Genomic DNA, 18666 nt, shown 5'->3' with positions numbered 1-18666 from the left:
TAAGAAAACTGGTAAAAACATTATTTTTGGCAAATTTAAAATAAAAGAATATTCTGTGTGTCCGTGGGCTAATAGATGTTTCTGGTTTGTCTGTATATTGGCGTCATTTAAATTAAACGAATAAAAAGCCTATGTAAGACTGCATAACTCAGCAGAAATATACTCCTAAGCTGCAGTAACTTTTCAGTACACTACCAAACACACCTTAACAAGCAGGAAAAGCACTGCAATAGTTGTGATTATTCTGTTTTTAGACACAAATAGGAAGCCCCGCAATAAAGCAGGGCATCAAAAAATTAGTTTATACTCATAATGTTCCTCCCCACGGAAATCTTTAGTAAAAGGCGAAAGATTTATACGATCTGAAGAGAAACAAGAGTGTACTACCGAGCATAAGCGAGGGACCAGTACTAGACCGACCAAACCATAAACCCCATCTGTGGTTGCGCGAAATCACATAACATCAAAACATAAAAACTAATCTATAATATCATAGTGACCCATGCAACCTTATTATATAAAATCTAACCACATATACATGTATGAAATTAAATTTGAACTCACATTATTACGAGCGTTGCATCATGGGAAGCCCTGGCACACGTTCCACCAATGACCTCTTCTTCCTGGTTTAGCCACGTGTCTCAGATATCATAACCTAGCAGTATTTGCAGTGTTTAGCGGTTTATTTTATTCATAGTGTTTTACTTTGGTCGGTTTTCAAAAGCCTGCGCTCAGACTAAACTACAGCCTTGATTCCCAATGCCGGTTTATTTCTACCATACCGTAAAGCCACAGACTAGTCTTCACAGATTAACGTAACTCCAGCGAGGCATTGCCAGTCTATACGCAATGCGCGGTACAGTTCTTGTTAGCCATCTTATGTTTCTACCACTTTCGCTTATTGCTCTTCAGGCTCCAGCTACTCTCTGCACTTCGTCGTCTGCGCAACAAAACTGCAAAAGACGCACTAACAGTACAATAGTCCCCCTCTAACACGAGCTCTGGAAAAGAGCATCTGCCAAACGTGTACGTGTCCAACAATAACGATTCTGACATGGTTATATATTAGTTATATATTATGGTTATATATTTAGTCTAGCCATTAGCTTGTTATCAAGGCCAAGCTGACACCACGCCTAACGTATTTGTCATTGTCGTAATTCGGACAGTGTTAACTAAACTGACACACACTCATACCCGCTACACATCGAGGCAACGGGTTTAGCTCTGTCATAGGGAGTGGGTTATCGGTGGGAAACGGTGGGAAAAGTTGAACCGTTTTACATGCAATTGCAACCAATCTAGCAGTATTGTACTCAGGCTCATTGTGTACCTGTCGAGGTATCAGCACTGACTCTAACCCGCTGTAGTGGCTTGGATACACTATGACAAAGCACTTTTGTAAGTCATTCAGGATTACATTTGTGGCGTGTAGCTGACGTTTTTATCCAAAACAGCTTACAATTATAACTGAGTACAACTTGAGCAGGGGTGGGCCTTGAACCAGCAACCTCCTGAGTACAAGTGGAGAACTTTAACAACTGAGCTGTGAATAAAAAAATTTAAAAATGTGAATATACCCCCCCGCCTGAAGTGTTTTTCAGAAGTAATGGTAAACCTTTAAGATTGGAATAGGAACATGTGCTATAAATGTAAAGATACGAATCCACAACATTTCTTTTGATCGGTAGTTTGATTGCTTAGGCTATTTAAAGTAATGTGTTTTTACTGTGTCTGGTTATGAGTTTTTGAATTTGCAGTAAAACGTGGTATATTAGGACAAAAGTGACTAACGAAGCGGTAGGGAAGGTTTTGGTAGAAAATACGAGCCACACCGTGGTGGCTCGGGGCGAGGACTGGTGTCCCACCGGTTGTCGCGTCCTCTGCGGTTTCCCCGGGGAGGAGATGAGCAGCATCTGGAGAGAGCGCAACGAGGAGAGCTTTTGGTACCGAGGTGACAGACAGACAGACAGACGCGTATTTCATTTTCTCTGCCCTTCGGACAGTGTTTGGAGCTTCATGTCAGTATCGACCCCTTGACGGTCACACCGCCTACATTCAGCAATCCAGGCTTTAACTGGGAGATGTGCTAGAGTAAGATCATGCTGTGAGAGTTCAGTGGTAGGTGGTACATGGTCACTGTCCACGTCCACCTGTTTGCGCTTCCCTCCAGTAAACATGTACTGGGTTCATGCATGGGTATGGGTCAACACTGTGGGATTTGGCATGTGAAAGGAACAATTCCTCTCTAGTCTTTGTTGACGGAGGTTTCTATGAGTTGTGTGCAATCACAGTGTTGGGTGTAAAGTTAAATATAGTGTCCGTGATGTTCTTCTAAACTCACAGGGTGGGTGTTGTGAATGTGCTACAGTCTAAAATCAGAACCAAACTCTCAATGTCCTATTTCTGACTGTATTTCCCTCAGCTCTTCCTCTCTCTCTGGGAAGCATGGCTGTCACTGCAGGCCTGATCTACAATGGTACATATTGCCACCTGCTGGAGACATTGTGCTTGTGTTTTGTCATGTGAAAGTAGCTCAAATTTACGTCTACAAAACACTTGTTTACTGTTACCACAGAGCTGTCACTTCACTGATTATATTTTATAATTTTTTCTTGTGTTCATGGGAGTGAGAAAGACATTACTATATGCCTTGTCCAAATTAAGGAAAGATTTTGTAATTACTTATTTAAACCTTCTACAGAACATACAGCACTGAAATGTACCTTCAGCTACTGCTAGATTGGCCAGGTTATCACCCAAAGCCTAGTGCATGAATGTGGGTTTCGTGTTCAGTCACATCTGCAGTGTTAAGTAAGCTGCCTGCAGTGCTTGGATTGAGGAGCTGCTGCAGTGAATTGTGTCGTCTGCTTGTTCACCACAGGTGTCTGGAAGCCCTCCAAACGTTTTGGCCCATTTCCCAAATTAGCACGTAAGTGCCTAGTTAGAACCCGCCATGGGAAACTCGCTTTTTGATTGAACTTTGTGCAGCTGCTTTGTGAATGTGAACAGTTTAACTCTTGGATATTGTTGACGTTCTCCAAAATGTAAATGGCTACGTTCTTATATTTGTATTTATTTATTTGTATTTAAGTATCCTTAAAAATGTGTTCAAAGCTACTGGTTAAGAATAATGTCAGTTGTGTTGTTATCCTTAAATAACTTTTTTTTCAGAGTAGCTTCTTTTCAGAGCGAGCTGCTAGTGAGTCCCATGCAGAGATGAGCTGAGATGTTTAATGATGCCGCTGACCCTTCTGCCATCACTGAAGTAGCTGAATGCTCTCTGCTGCAGTGGCCGGGGTCCTAGGCTTCTTATATAGGAGCATGCAAGGAGAAGTTTCAGAGGTTGGGACCAGAGTTCAGCAAAGACATTCACTCAGGCTGGTGTCCAGTCTATGGTCCACTCTGGTTTGGGACCTGCAGGCAGAGGTGAGCACGATTTTGTTAGTATTATTATTATTATTATTATTATTATTATTATTATAAGTAGTAGAAGTAGGTGTAGTAGTATTCTTATTACTAGTGTATTATTTATGTCAAAAGAAAAATAATTCAAATAAAGTTTGATTAAGTGGTTTGATTAAATGTATTGTTTCTGAAGACGCTGTACACATGGGTGCAATGAGTGTAAGAAACAAGAAGCTGCACCTGCAACACCTACTTAAAACAGAGGTATTTATGCGCACACACACACACACACACACACACATATATACACGCACACATACATACACACACACATACACATACACATGCACACATATACATACTCACACACACACACACACACACACACACACACACATACACACACATACACACACATATATACACGCACACATATACATACACACACACACACACATATACATATACACACACATACATACACACACACACACACACATATATACATGCACATATATATACACGTACACATGCACACACACACAAATACATACTCACACACACATACACACACACACACACGTACACACGCACACACTCACACATATATGCAAACACACACATACATACACACACACGTACACATATACATAGACACACACACACATACACGCACACATATACATACTCACACACACACACACATACGCACAAATACACACACACACACACACATTTACACAAACACACACATATATACCAACACACACATATACATACACACACACATATATACATACACATATACATACTCACACACACACATTTACACTTACACATACACACACACATATATACATATACACACACATATATACACATATACACACACACATACACATATACACACACTCACATGCACATGCACACACGCACATATACACAGACACGTACACACACACACATACACACAGATACACACATACTCACACACACACATACTCACACACACACACGTACACACGCACACGTACACACGCACACACTCACACATATATGCAAACACACACATACATACACACACACGTACACATATACATAGACACACACACACATACACGCACACATACGCACAAATACACACACACACACATATACACACACATTTACAAAAACACACACATATATACCAACACACACACATATACACACATATACATACACACACACACATATATACATACACATATACATACTCACACACACACATTTACACTTACACATACACACACACATATATACATATACACACATATATATACATATACACACACACATACACATGTACACACATGCACATGCGCGCACACACGCACATATACACACACACTCACACGCACATGTACACACGCACATATACACACACACATATACACACATGCACATATACACAGACACACGTACACACACACACACATACACACACATATATATACACACATACACACACATACACACATACTCACACGCACGTACACACACACATATACACACATGCATGCACATACATGCACATATACACACACTCACACGACACTCACACACACACACACACACACATATATATATATATACACACACACACATACACATATACACACACGCACATGCGCGCACACACACGCACATATACACACACACTCACACGCACATGTACACACGCACATATACACACACACATATACACACATGCACATATACACAGACACACGTACACACACACACATACACACATATATATACACACATACACACACATACACATACTCACACACACGTACACACACACATATACACACACGCATGCACATATATGCACATATACACACACACACTCACACGACACTCACACACACACACACACACACACACGCACATATCCGCAGACACACACACACACACATACACATATACACTCACACATACACAAATGTCAAGATGCTCTCTCATATTTGTGAGTGCTTTTATGTTTCTATAACAGGTCTCGTTACAGAAAGTTTAGTTTAGTTATTGACTGAGAATTTGAGAAATATGTGGCTCATGTATGTCATTAATTTCTCTTTTTGTTATTTTTGTTTTTCAGGTCACTTTGATATGACCACAGAGGAGCTGGCTTATGGAAAACTTCTGTCTGCCTTTATAAATAAGCTTCCCCACAAGGGGGAGCCAAAGCACTCTTCTCTTTCTTGGTCTTTTTCTGCTATTTCAGCCTACAATCATATTTTAACCAACAGCTGTTCAATAACACAAATAATAAATAAACAGCAAGAAAGATAACGTCCACAACTTTTCTTTTTATTGTCAAACTATTATAAGTGCCCCGAAACATCTGTGAGAGATGAAGTCTTTATACTCAACAATGCATATAAGCTATATTTATTACTTTAAGCAAACTCAAACTCTCTGTAAATGATTTTATGTGCATAAGTATAATGTGAATGTCTTACCTGAGATATTACTTTTACTCAGTGTTGCTCTCAATCATATTTGCATGTAACTTGAACAACACAAACACACTTCATCTTCAAGCAACGTAAAACTAAAATAATGTAGAATCTAATCATTTCTTTAAAAAAACCCCTGCATTTATATCAGGTACAAGGGAGAACCCAGTCTCTGGGGACGGGTCTCCACTAGGAGCCGTTCTTCTGTCCAACGTTTATCATAGCCAACATGTCTCATGGTGATAAATTGATTTCCAGCAGTACAAAATCAAGAAGGCATTGTTTCTCAAAGTGAGTGCTGTTTCCCATGGGAGACCGAACATGCGCAGTAAGAGCAGTCTGTGTCGTCTGTGCAGGGTCCTCAGCTCTCCAGTCACAGTGGAGCTGCTAAGGAATAATATTTCATTCTGAAGACGTTATATTAATGGAGTTTGGGACAGTCATCTGAGACTCGTAGACACAATCTCACTGGAGAGATGTTCGCTCGCAGTGCATTTGCACCTGACTGTGTTAAATTAAGACATTTCTCCAGCTGTATTAGTGTATTCCTGGAGCTTGTAGCATTAAAAGTGGTGAACCTCCACTGAAAATGCTTAATTTTTTGGATTGTCTTTATGTGTGGAAAACCGGACTTTGCTGGCCAGTGGCTCAGTGCAATCAAGCGCAGGGAGACAGATTGACATGCGAGAAGGGTGCTAAGACAGTGCAGTACAGCGTTGCATGTCCTTTTGGCTAAGGAGCTGGCGCTGCACTAAATATCCACTAAGATTTTAAGTCCTAAAGTGACACTTCCTGCACTGTAACATTGCACAACACTGGGTTGCTGGTGGACAGGGAATGTGATAATGTTCCTAAACTGCGCTCAACAGACTCCGGCTGGGCACTGCTGAAAAACGTGTTAAACCATTTCAGTTCGATTTACTGACATGGAGTCTGGTCCGCAGAAGCAGGCCATGGCTCTGAAAATGAAGATGCTCTGTTGTTGTGTCTGGGACTCCATTATCTCAACACAGGATGGGTGAATCAGACATCTGAAAGCCAACAGATCCCCAGATCCCCAGTATTTCTGCTTTGCCAAACTCACAAAAGGTGTTCATGTCAGTGGTACATTCTTTATATATATATATAAAGAGAGAGAGAGAGAGAGAGAGAGAGAGAGAGAGAGAGAGAGAGAGAGAGAGAGAGAGAGAGAGAGAGAGATTAAAACGATTTCTTTCTTTATGAAACATTTTGACTGAAGTTGAAGCTGAAGTTGACTGCAGTTAGAGCTGAAGAATAAATTGGACCACAAAGTTTTTTCTTAGTTATCTCAGGGTGGCAAACCATTAGAGTCACCATCGACCATCTAAAAGCCCAAAAGAAAATCCGAGACGATGGTAAACAAAGGATATGAATATTAATGCGAGATGTGGACACCTCTGGCGGTAGCTATGGCAGACCAGTGTCCAGGCGACATAACGATTTGTCCCATAGTGTCTTCAGTCAGCATCGACTGTACGTTCAACTTTGTTTGGATAAAATAAATTAGCGTATCGTTATAACTTTCTAGCAGAATTTTCAAGAGGAAATGGACGTTCACGCCCTACAGTAAACAAAACTGGCCATGTACACCAATAAAGATGCGAAATGCTATTTGATTGACGCGCGTTTCAACTAATGCCGCTAACCCTAAAGGAGGGTTCCGGGTTAACTGTAGCCAATCCGATGTCACCGTGGGTGTGGCTTTCTTCGCTGCACGAGGAAACCATGGTAGTTGATTGGTCTAGATGTGAGCCTTAGCCAATAGGCGACTTCGGTAGGTTGGGCTACGGTAGAGCCGTAACCTGTTACAGTGGCCCTTGGGTGGGACTCAGGTCTTTGTGCGTACCAAAAACGATTGCCACTTCGCTTAACCAATCACTAACGGGCATGGGCGTGGCCACGACATGTGCCGTCCATCTAAATCATTTGTGGGCATGGCCAGCGTTGACACGCCCCGCCCCCTGGCCGGTCTGCAGACTCGCACAAACACAGTCGAGTGTTTCATAAAAATGCACTCAGATGCGACAAGTAAGTACGACAGTGCCTCAGCGCGTGGCGCGCCGGGAGGGTCGAGCGGGGGTCGCGAACGGCAGCTCGTGTGAACTTTACGCGCTCTGTGGCTGCGCGACGCGTTTCGTGGTCGTTAAACCGGCCGACGGGCGAAACGGCGACACGAATCGGAGGCGAGACGAACGCCTGCTGGTTTCGCTTTTGTAGCGCCGCTCCGCAAGCGCGCAGCTACAAAGACGCGGCTGCGAGATCGTCTCGTGAGCGCTGCGCTTGTGCGCTTTCCTGGCAGCGCGGGCAGAGGAGCGAGCGGGCGGGCAGACAATGCGCCCGGTCTGATGCCCCTTTAGGAGCCTCGGCAGTGCAGTTCTGTCCAGCACACGGGGAGGGATTAGGTGGCATTACTGGATTCATGGGGAAATGGGTCAGGTTTTGGTGTGCGTGGTTTTTTTTTCCCCGAGAAAACTGCGGAAAATTACAGGGGGTGAAAAATTGTGACGCAGTTGTGTATCTTTTTTTTCAACGCGTGCGTAGATCTCGTGCACGGGTCCGCGCGTTGTGCCTGCCGGGGGGGGGCTTCAAAGAGTGACCGAACATAATTATTAAGACTTCCTTTTGTTGGCGAACGAGACGTGTTTTTGCGTGTGTGTGTGTGTGTGGGTGTGCAATTTGGGTTGCGTTCATCAGTTGGGCTGAGTGTCAGGAGAGGGGTGCTGCTGAATAAAAGAGTTTTGCGCGGAACTCTGGGAAGTGTGGTCCGCCTGCCTAGCAGGAAGCTGCAGTCAGACGTCATCGGAACTACAGCCCCCAGAAGGCCGCGCGCGCTGGATACTTTGTAAACTCGTCGCAAGTTGTGCGTGCGCGCGTGCGTGCGTGCGGTGTTATGCTAGGTATGTGGCCAGGTCGCTGGTGCGCGCCGTTGGGGTGGTTGGAGACCCTGGGAAGTGCTCCGTGTTAATGCGAAAAATGACACTTTACGGATGCCGCGTGCCAAATCTAAGTCCTTGTCTAGGGAACAGTCGTGTGCGTTTGTTACACTTCTGCTTATATTTCATACAACTGCGTCATAGACTCATAAATAACTGCGCATTTAGCGTGTACTTTAATAAGTCACGTCCCAGATGTACAGAATCGAATACAATACGCATTGTTTTTATATTTTGTGCATTGTGTAAGATGGTGTCTGCTTCCACCGTTTTACCACCTAACCGAGTGTTCGGGTCGCAGCGTTTCCATCCTCACGTGCAATACCAAAACCATCTTGTTGTGTTAGGCTGTGATTGTCTTAGTGTTGTCCACCCATGTCCGACCCTACCCCAAGCCTGACGTGGTTCATGCCATAAATGCTTCTTTCACTGTGTGGCATTTTCACTATCAGCGTGCGGACATTGTAGCCTATATTTTCAGGAGACTGGGGATTTTTCTTTTTTTCTTTTCTTTTTTTTTTTTTCTTTAAAAAAAAAAGCTTAATTATATAAAGAATCCAACTTTAAAACAGCCCAGTTTCCACACAGACACTTTAGAAATCGTATGTAATGTGTCGTTCCTCATGCCTGCAGATGAGATGTATGTACATGCATCATGCTGTGTGTGTACACTTTATTGGCTGGTGCAGTAGTCTTTTAGACCCAGTGGCAGATGGCATGCTTCCACACCATCTAAGATGTCAAAAACAGAGTTTGTCGACACACCCTAACATAGGACAGCAACCACACAAAAGCCACAGCCCACGTGGGTTACTGTCCATAGAGCTTAACGGTGCCTGCCCTTTGCTGTGTTAACTGACCTCTGCCTCTCCCTCACAGATTTCCAGCTGAATTCCCACGTGCCCACACTGGCCAGCATCCACAAGATCTACCACACACTGCACAGGCTGGTAAATACCCATCATCCTCTCTGTCTGCTCAATCGCCAGGGATGCACCAGGGAAGGGCCGTCTCAAACTCACAGACTTCAGACTCTGCCGTGCTTTCTGTGAAACAGGGCTGTATCTCAGGCTAAACTTCACTCTTCACTCCAGGAATGACAAATTCCAAAAATTAAAAAAACTATTTGTCATCTTTTAAAAAGATGAAAAAAGATGGTGTGATGCAGTGTGGCTCACTGGTGAATTTCATTTGTGTAAGTGTGTGTTTGTGTGTGTGTGTGCATGTTTGAGTATGTATGTGAGTGTCGGTGACTTAGCTAGTTAGTTGTTAGTAGTGTAATACTGCTACATGCCTTGTGAGTTGTAGTGAGCCCATGAGTTGTCATGCAAGAATTATTGCTCCTGTTGTCAGCTTTTAAATAATGCCGAAAGTAAGATACAAGGACTTTAGGTCCTTGTGCCTCACTTCCTGGTCATGAGGCAGTTCATGACAGGAGATGACTGCTTTCGGCAATTGACTGGTAGTGTGGTGCTTATAGTTTAATGGTAGTGTGATTTGCAGTAATGGGCTTTGTGGTCATGTTTTGTTTTTCTGCCCTTGACACTGTTTGATGAGGGAAAGCAGGCAGCATGTAAAGGTTAAAGACTTGAGAAAATGAGAGGCAGCCACCTACGTCACACACACACACCCTCCCTCCCTTCTCTTGGACACCAGTATGCTAATGCAGTTGACAGGCTCTGCTGCAATGTAGTGTGTGTGTGTGTGTGTGTGTGTGTGTGTGTGTGTATGTGTGTGTGTGTGTATGTGTGTGTGAGACACCATTTCTTCCCCCCCTATTAGAACCTGACTGAGGACGTTGGCCCAGACACTCACGCCACAGGTATGACCTCACCTGACCTCTAGGACCCTCTTCCGTCAGTACCCTGTGGATGCCCCAGTGGCTGGGGGGTTTATCCAGCGCTGTGCGAGTCCTCAGCCTGACTGTGTCCCTGTCTGTCTCTCATCCTCAGCCTGCTGTCCCAGAGCTATGCCCCCCAGGAAAAAGAGGAGGCCCACTGCCGGAGATGACCTGTCTGCCAAGAAGAGCCGACAAGACAGGTGTGCCTCTTCACCTCTCCTTCATTCATTCATCCACTCACCTGTTCATGCACGCACTCACCCCCTCACTCACTCACACACACGCACACACCCTCGTGCACCCCCTCACGCATGCACACACCCTCGCGCACCCCCTCACTCACGCACTGACTCTCGCATGCATGCACTTGCGTGTTATGTCGGTCTATCAGTTAGCACTTTTGACTAGTACACAGACTAGGTCCTTTCTCATACCCAAGGACACTTTACAATCAACATAGCTTTTACATCATATCAACACGCACAACAGTGATTGTATGAGGATGCATTTAGTTGTAAACTTTGGGCCTCCTAGTACGGGTGTGTGCGCGCGTGCGTCCATGCGTGAGCTGTGACCTCTCTCCTGACTCAGCGTGTACAGAAAACAGGAGCCGTCTCGTATTCAGGAGACGGAGTCTTTCTCCAGTAAGAGATGCCTGGAATGGTTTTACGAATACGCAGGTGAGTCCTCCCCGTGGCAAAGCCTGTGAATGTCTGACAGATGGTCATGCCTGATGTAAAGAAATGCAACATGATAAATGGTGTGTGTGTGTGTGTGTGTGTGAGATGCAGGTTGTGATGATGTAGTTGGACCAGAAGGCATGGAGAAATTCTGTGAAGACATTGGCGTGGAACCAGAGAATGTAAGACACCAATGATGAGGCGAAATCCTAATTGTCAGAAGTGCCTCCTTCTCACCCCTAAGGGTGTTAAACCCCTGCAAGTCACTTTGCCTCTGCTGATTGTAGTCAAAAAATAACAAATTTGACTGTTCCTTTGCCTGGATGAATTCCAGGAGGACTGAAATGTAGCTATTAGTTCAGTTGAGCCTTGTACAGAAGGGACAACTGATGACCTTTGTCTGGGTGTCGTATTAATATGATGATTCTTGTTGGTTGGATGAGAGCTAGATAGATAGATAGATATAACAATTTATTTATATATATTCACTATTAAATTATAGGTTGCAACTTGATTGATTTGATCTGTTTTTATTTTAAGTAAAGGAAGCAGGACCACTAGCAAGGAAAATGTCATCTGTTGGTAACCACGATAAAAACCACTAATAAGCAAAGATCTGCGTCCTCTTCCTGTGTGTTGGCTGTAGTCTGTGCTCATGATCTTACCGGACCCAGGAGGGTTAACATTTCCCATGAGCTCTGTACCCTTATTCAGGGTCTCAGAGACGCATTGTCATTGCGTGTGTGTGTGTCCAGGTGGTGATGCTTGTGTTGGCTTGGAAACTGAACGCTCAGAGCATGGGTTACTTCACCCTGCAGGAGTGGTTGCGTGGCATGGGCTTGCTGCAGTAAGATGGCCTACACTCTGCCTGTCTCCTTATAGCCTTCACTTGCATCGTTTAGGCTTCATCGCTTCTCCACCTCACATCCAAAGAAAGCAAACGCTGAAATCAGGCTTGTCAAACACCAGAGAGGGTCTGCTACATGAAAATAATTTGCAATTAAATTTGGAGCATGCTTAATCTTAGCTGGATTATGCTGCAGTCTTGATAATCACCTATGGCTATTCTTTTACGTGGTTTCTCTGTCTCTCTTTCATTTTAAGATGTGACTCAACAGAAAAACTCAGGAATTCTCTAGACTACCTGAGGTCTATCCTCAATGATGCCACTAGTTTCAAGCTCATATACCGATATGCCTTTGACTTTGCCCGGGTGAGTGCACTAGCCCCAACACCTCCCCCACAAGTCATTTTCTGCACCCTGGTCGAGCTGAAACGCCCTGCGGATGCTGTGGACCTACCACAGTTCACGGCCTGCTGCTGTTTCTGTAATGTGGGCTAGGAACACTCGAACCCCTGTAAGCAGACAGGCTGGAAAAAAATTGAGAGAGTCTGCTGATTTTATTTTGGGCTGTTTTTGTTCACTTTGTCAGGGTTACTGTTTTCCATACAGGGTTCCCACTGGTCTTAGAATTTCTTGTATATCATGGAATTTTAGTCTATTACAGACATGAATTGTCAGGGTATTTGATCATTTTTGGGGTAAAGTCAGGGAATATTAGAAAATTTGTTTGCATCATCTGTACATTTTAGTTACTATTTATCAAAAATATTATATTTTCAGGCATTCCCTGCATCGTTTGAGTGATTATGGTTACTTTATTTTTTCGGCACTAGTTTAATTCAGATTATTGACCTGGAGTAGGAACCTTGTCTACAGGTGGGAGGTGGTTACTCAGCTGGAGCTTTATTGGAAAATGGCAAACTCTCTCTTTATTGGACTGGTATGAGCAATAAAGCCAGAGGGCACAAGTGACCAGTTTCTTATCACCACCTGCAGTGCATTTCTGTCTCCAGGATGTGGACAACTGTGATTGAGTATTGCTAATTGTTCATTCTGTCCCTAAAAAATTCCCAGAATAAAGTCTATTACATTTCGGAGCTGTGAAGAGATTCCTTGTATTGATAGAAGAGCATTGAAGTTTTTATATGGACAGTGACAGTATTTGGTTCTATTCAACTTGCTGATTTCCATAATGTGTTGATCTAGATGATTCTTTTTCTACTTCATACAAGAGGCTTTTATTTTCCTGAGTGCTTTGACATTAACTCTACAATGTGTCCTTTTTATTGTGGTGTGTTCACGGTGTGACGCCTAACAGCTCGTTTGTGTGTGTGTGTGTGTGTCTTTGCAGGAGAAGGATCAGAGGAGTTTAGATTTAAATACTGCCAAGTGCATGCTGGGACTCCTACTGGGGAAAACATGGCCTCTGTTTCCTGTATTTAACCAGTTTCTAGAGGTGCAGCTATTGACCTTCAATTACTCACACTTTATTAACAACTTTCATATATATATATATATATATATATATATATATATATATATATATATATATATATATATATATATATATATATATATAAAATAAAATCAGTAGTCAGTTGTCTGCGCGTCAGCCTGCCAGCCACGCTTTGAAGTTCTGTGCTGCTCGTCAGTTGTCAGCAGCTCTGTGTGTGATAGGACTCTCTTTGCCTCTTTTCTCTTTCAGCAATCCAAGTACAAGGTAGTAAATAAAGACCAGTGGTGTAACGTGCTAGAATTCAGTAGGACCATTGACTTGGACCTCAGTAACTACGACGAGGACGGCGCATGTGAGTCGGAGCGCACGCGCACACACACAGATCTGTAGTGTACAGAAGCCCAAGTCCAGACAGTCTTGTAGGAATTCCTTCTCCCTCCCTCCCTCTCTCTCTTTCCTCAGGGCCAGTGTTGTTGGATGAGTTTGTGGAATGGTACAAAGACAGAGAGATGTCTTAGCAACAAATTCATCGTCTCTACCAACAAGTAGAATTTACTCGGCAACAAGAACCATGGCAACAGTGACAGAAATGGCGTAGAATCAAAGTTCCACAAAGAAACAAAAACAACAAATCTGAATGAGCTGGGGCAAACTGTAGGTGTCCAGCCAGTGAATAGTGTGTGTGTGTGTGTGTGTGTGTGTGTGTGTGTGTGTGTGTGTGTGTGTGTGTGTGTGTGTGTGTGTGTGTGTGTGTGTGTGAGAGAGAGCAAATGAGTGTTCTATACTGCACTGGTTCATGTTGCCCTTCTCACCAGGGTTTTGTGAGGTTCTCCACTGGTGGTATGTAGGAGAAACAGCAGCTCAGCCCTATATACTCACCCGATGCCCTTCCCCACCTGCAGTGCAACATGGGAAAGCACACAACCAACCTTAGTGCCGCTCTCCCCCACGCAACTGTGACATGTCATCTAACTGAATGTTTTGATGGGTGTTTAAGAGGCTGACTTCTGATGCTCTACGTGGCATGGTGGCTCATTTTCCTTTCCTTATCCCTCATGTTCAAGTGTAGTATTTTTGAACACGTGGGGCCTCATTTATTGAATACGAGCAAGTATACTTCCAGTGACCAGGGAAGCAAAAATTCACCCAGGCCTCTGAAGTGGTATTTTTCAGACTGGATCAAAATGACCACTGCTGCTAATTCACTTCTGACCAAACGCAATGCCTGACAACAGCCTTTTATAGTAAAACTCCCAGTTACAGTACACAAGTAAGGTCAGGCCAGGAAAACAAGACTTCAATCAGAAAACCAGGGCTTTTCTTTGAACAGTCTGCTAAAATGATACTACACTAGACTTTAGCGTAGTTTTGTGCGTTTCTGTAAAGTATGAGCCATAAAACGATAAATCTTTCATATACTTATCTTGTGACAAAGCTTGACTGCACATTTGATAAATGAGGCCTAGAAGTGGTCCGGAGAAAAATGTATCTTTGTTCTATTTGTGCTTTTGTTTGGCTTTTTTAATTCCATTCTTTACCATTCTTCTGTCGTCTTGCTTTATGCCCGTTTCTGAATGGCACGTTTCATTATACTGCCATGGTTGTTATGATCATGGTTATTTTGTGACTCCCATGTTGGTTTTGTCTCTGTTGTTTCTTGTTATCTTGCTGTACTTGGGACACATCACACGTAAGTGTGATTCTGAGTGACCCACATAGCCCACACCGCACAGTCCAACAGAGTCCTTCTGTGCCTCCTTAGCACCTAGTATTATGCAGGAAGCAATACCTGTGAAGAGTGGGCACTAGACACATTTAGTGTCTTTCATCTGGTTTTATAATTGAGTTAATTGGATAATTGGTTACCAATTAGTCATACTAACACGAACAATTTAAATGACTTGGAAATAATTAGGCAGGAAGCAGCTTGATGATTATAAAACCAAGAGCCAATGAAGTGCCAGCGATCATAAAGAATGATTCTTGGATGATAATTGAGTTGCCACTCTATATGCCATGTTCTAGTTCCCGTCATGGTTCTCTACTGTGTCCAGGGAGATCCTGGCAGAAGAACAAAACTGCTAAAGTTATTAAAGAAAAATTCCAGCATTTTCTGCCCGTTTCGCAATGTTTTAAAATAACTTTTGTGATTTTGTCAAATGTGTGGTTCTAAAGTGAATAAAATAAATAAAATACCATGAAATTTGCCTCATACAGGCATTCATAGGACATAGAAATGCATCTAGCTTCAGGTTCAAAGTTGTTCTGTACAACCATGAGAATAACAGCTCAATGATATCACATTCTTGGTTTATTGTGTGATTTATACATGAGGATTTTAACATAAAGGAGTTTGTTTAGCAAACAAAATGATATACCTACCTATTAACTTGAGAGCTAGTGTTCTGAATCTGAACTAGCTTCCATTCTGTGTATTCCTGTAGCGTAACTTATCTACAATTCCTCTTTGCAAGTTCACATGGGCAGGTGCAGAGGAAGCTGTCAAAGCCATGCAGGTTCTCTGAAATTACATACTTTTTTTTGGTTTAGTTTTTTGTTTCATCAGGTCTTAAGCCATGAAATCCAAAACAAGCAGACAACAGTGGGAGAATGTTTTCACCATGTAAGCTTGTGTTATGTCATGTGAAGGCTAATGCAAGGTGATCATCTTACTTTAAAAGCATTTGGTTTACAAAAATGCTACCAATTTAAAACACCCTGAAAAGTACAGATTCTATTTTTGAGAAAGCACAGGAATTTTCCTGTAATGGTAAGAAAGATTTGCCAAAAATAAGTTTGTCTGGCCACCCTAATTATCAGCTTCTTAGCGTTCGATTACCATTCGGAGTTTTTCTGAGCTTATTCCTCTGACTACAGGGAGTCTCCTGTGAGACCAGGAAGTACCAGCATCTCTGAAGCACCAGATCTTCACATTTGGTTCAGAGATGAAATACTTTGGGCTGGAGACACTGATGTGCCCTGAACTTGTTTTAAGGCCCTGCACTGGAATTTAATTGCAAAATACTGCTGAACTACTCAAGTGTATCTTTCGCAGCTCTGCAAACAAGGTGCAAGGTTATGGGTCTTGTCTCGATTCTTTTTCAGTTGTTTCCAACTGTTCAACAGTCACACATGTGTTATGTAGGTACAATGGCATATGGAGTAGAATGGACCAGTCAAGGGAACAAGCTTCCATGGCAAAGACTTTAAACCTATAGTGACTGTTGCATAGCAACTGCTTAACATTCTGGTTTCGTTGTAAAATGTTCAGTTGTGTCTCTGGCTGTGGTGTGAAGCTAACTTGTCATCAGAGGAAAAAAAGTGCATGCCTGCTCATTAGAGCAACCTGTGAATGAGTGAGTTTTTGTTGGGGTTTCGGGGTAAATTGTATGCTTCTATTTTCTTTATGTACAGGTATTTGTGGATTTTTTTTTATATATATTTTTTTGTTATTAGAACCTCCCCCCCCCCCCCCCAGTCATGCAGTCTTAATGCTTTATGAAAACCATGATTGTATGATGGTATTTAGAGCTTAAACACAAATGTAACCTCATCTGTTGAGATGTTCCTCTTTGCATTACTTTACTTTCCCACCATTTTCACTAAGTGCTGAACTACAACTCCCAGAAGTCATTGCAGCGTTTGACTTTATTCACAACTTGTTGCATTCAGGTGCTGCTCAAAAGATAGCATTTACTTAATTGCAATGCCAAATTAATATTTGCTTTCTGACAGATATCTTTAGGTTTTTTTTCCTTCCTTTACATTATGTGCAAATCATTCTGATTTGCTGGTACATTGCTTAATGTTGTTTAAACCTCCTTCATTTAATTTAGAGTAAAAAAGTAATTGTACACAGTATACATTTATTTCAGGGTAAAGCCCTATCAATATGAATTAAAAAAAAGTTGGTGTAGGTGTAAACATACACAATAACAATATTTTAAAAATGTTTTTATCTTTGTTGTATTTTATGTACCTGCAGGTTAAATAGAGGGTTTGCAAACTACTTTTCAAATGACTGATAATCATTACGTTTCCTTATACTACAACAGTTTTTCCATTTCACAACTCCTTTTTGTCTTTCCTATTTTTGGTTTGTTTGTTTTTGTAAATGCTACTATGTAAACCTGAATCAGATAAATTCCCTATCTTTGAAAGCATTTGTGAATATCACAGGTTCAAAATTACAGTAATTCTGAGATTATTAAATGCACTGAATACCTAGTACAACTTCACAATTAAAAATTTTTGTATATAACAATTCTAAGTGCAGAAGAACAACGTGCATGACCTCGGTACATCAGTAGACGTGTAGTGGTTTCTATGGATTTATGGCATTGGTTGTCGATGCTTACAAAATTGGTTTCTGTTACAATGTTTACAAGTATATGAGGGGCAGGGAGTAGCACCGCCAAGTTTCTAAAAGTGCAAGAAGTATCCAGTGACCTCAGCATTCTGGGCAAAGCCATCTGTTTAAGGAATGGTAGAATCAAGTTACCCAGTTTCAAGTGATATTGCAACAAATCCACTGTGACATGCATGCTAGCTGGAGACCCCAAGTCCAATATTGCCACAGATATTTTTTGCGAGTTTATTCATTATCGCTGTCTGTGCCTCGGAGTGGAGAGGGGGAGTGCTTTGAAACCATGGTGATCTGAGAAGCAGTAGAAGATCTCCTCTGTTATAATGACTGGTTTATGGTGGGAACGTTGGTTAATGCAAGAGGCTGAACAGTCTCATCTGATTGTATATATGTATGGATGTGTGTATACGTGTTTGTTTTTCCACTGTATCTCTACATTCAGCATATAAAGGGTTTATTAACGATTTTTTGTGCCAATTTCAATCTTTGTTTCAGAAATAATGTCAGTAATGTGAAAAAATATTACATCTCCTTCAAATGTGACCTCTATTTTATATGCTTATGTTGCTATGTATGAATGATACATTTATTTCAACCATATGTGTTCACAA

The 18666-nt window shown here is 42.2% G+C and overlaps 2 protein-coding genes and 1 non-coding gene across 8 annotated transcripts; 2 read left to right on the top strand and 1 right to left on the bottom strand.

Moving 5' to 3' along the window:
• Positions 1-266: 266 nt before the first annotated feature.
• On the bottom strand, positions 267-382 carry LOC113585253 (U5 spliceosomal RNA). The gene has a single exon (XR_003411487.2). It is a non-coding gene; the product is annotated as a U5 spliceosomal RNA (small nuclear RNA).
• A 1467-nt stretch (positions 383-1849) lies between these two features.
• Positions 1850-5728, top strand: ociad2 (OCIA domain containing 2). Its single transcript, XM_027022646.3, has 6 exons — positions 1850-1957; positions 2429-2482; positions 2888-2935; positions 3296-3432; positions 3605-3675; positions 5555-5728. Exons 1-5 carry the CDS (start codon positions 1909-1911, stop codon positions 3626-3628), a joined length of 312 nt encoding a protein of 103 aa, XP_026878447.1. The 5' UTR covers positions 1850-1908; the 3' UTR covers positions 3629-3675; positions 5555-5728.
• Positions 5729-7870: 2142 nt separating this feature from the next.
• Positions 7871-18519, top strand: dcun1d4 (DCN1, defective in cullin neddylation 1, domain containing 4 (S. cerevisiae)). 6 transcript variants are annotated; one of them, XM_027022621.3, is made up of 11 exons: positions 7871-7964; positions 9749-9819; positions 10652-10691; positions 10822-10909; positions 11301-11389; positions 11501-11571; positions 12145-12236; positions 12494-12602; positions 13585-13689; positions 13939-14041; positions 14152-18519. In XM_027022621.3, exons 1-11 carry the CDS (start codon positions 7871-7873, stop codon positions 14205-14207), a joined length of 918 nt encoding a protein of 305 aa, XP_026878422.2. In that variant the 3' UTR covers positions 14208-18519. The 6 variants fall into 6 exon arrangements, with proteins under 6 accessions (XP_026878422.2, XP_081574640.1, XP_081574638.1 ...); XM_081718512.1 differs by lacking the exon at positions 7871-7964 and adding an exon at positions 8374-8833; XM_027022620.3 differs by lacking the exon at positions 7871-7964 and adding an exon at positions 8374-9674.
• Positions 18520-18666: the final 147 nt, after the last annotated feature.

The sequence above is a fragment of the Electrophorus electricus genome, chromosome 7 (genome assembly GCF_041902795.1).
Source record: "Electrophorus electricus isolate QZ-2024a chromosome 7, ASM4190279v1, whole genome shotgun sequence".
NCBI lineage: Eukaryota > Metazoa > Chordata > Actinopteri > Gymnotiformes > Gymnotidae > Electrophorus > Electrophorus electricus.
This window is presented reverse-complemented; position numbering and strand designations above follow the sequence as displayed.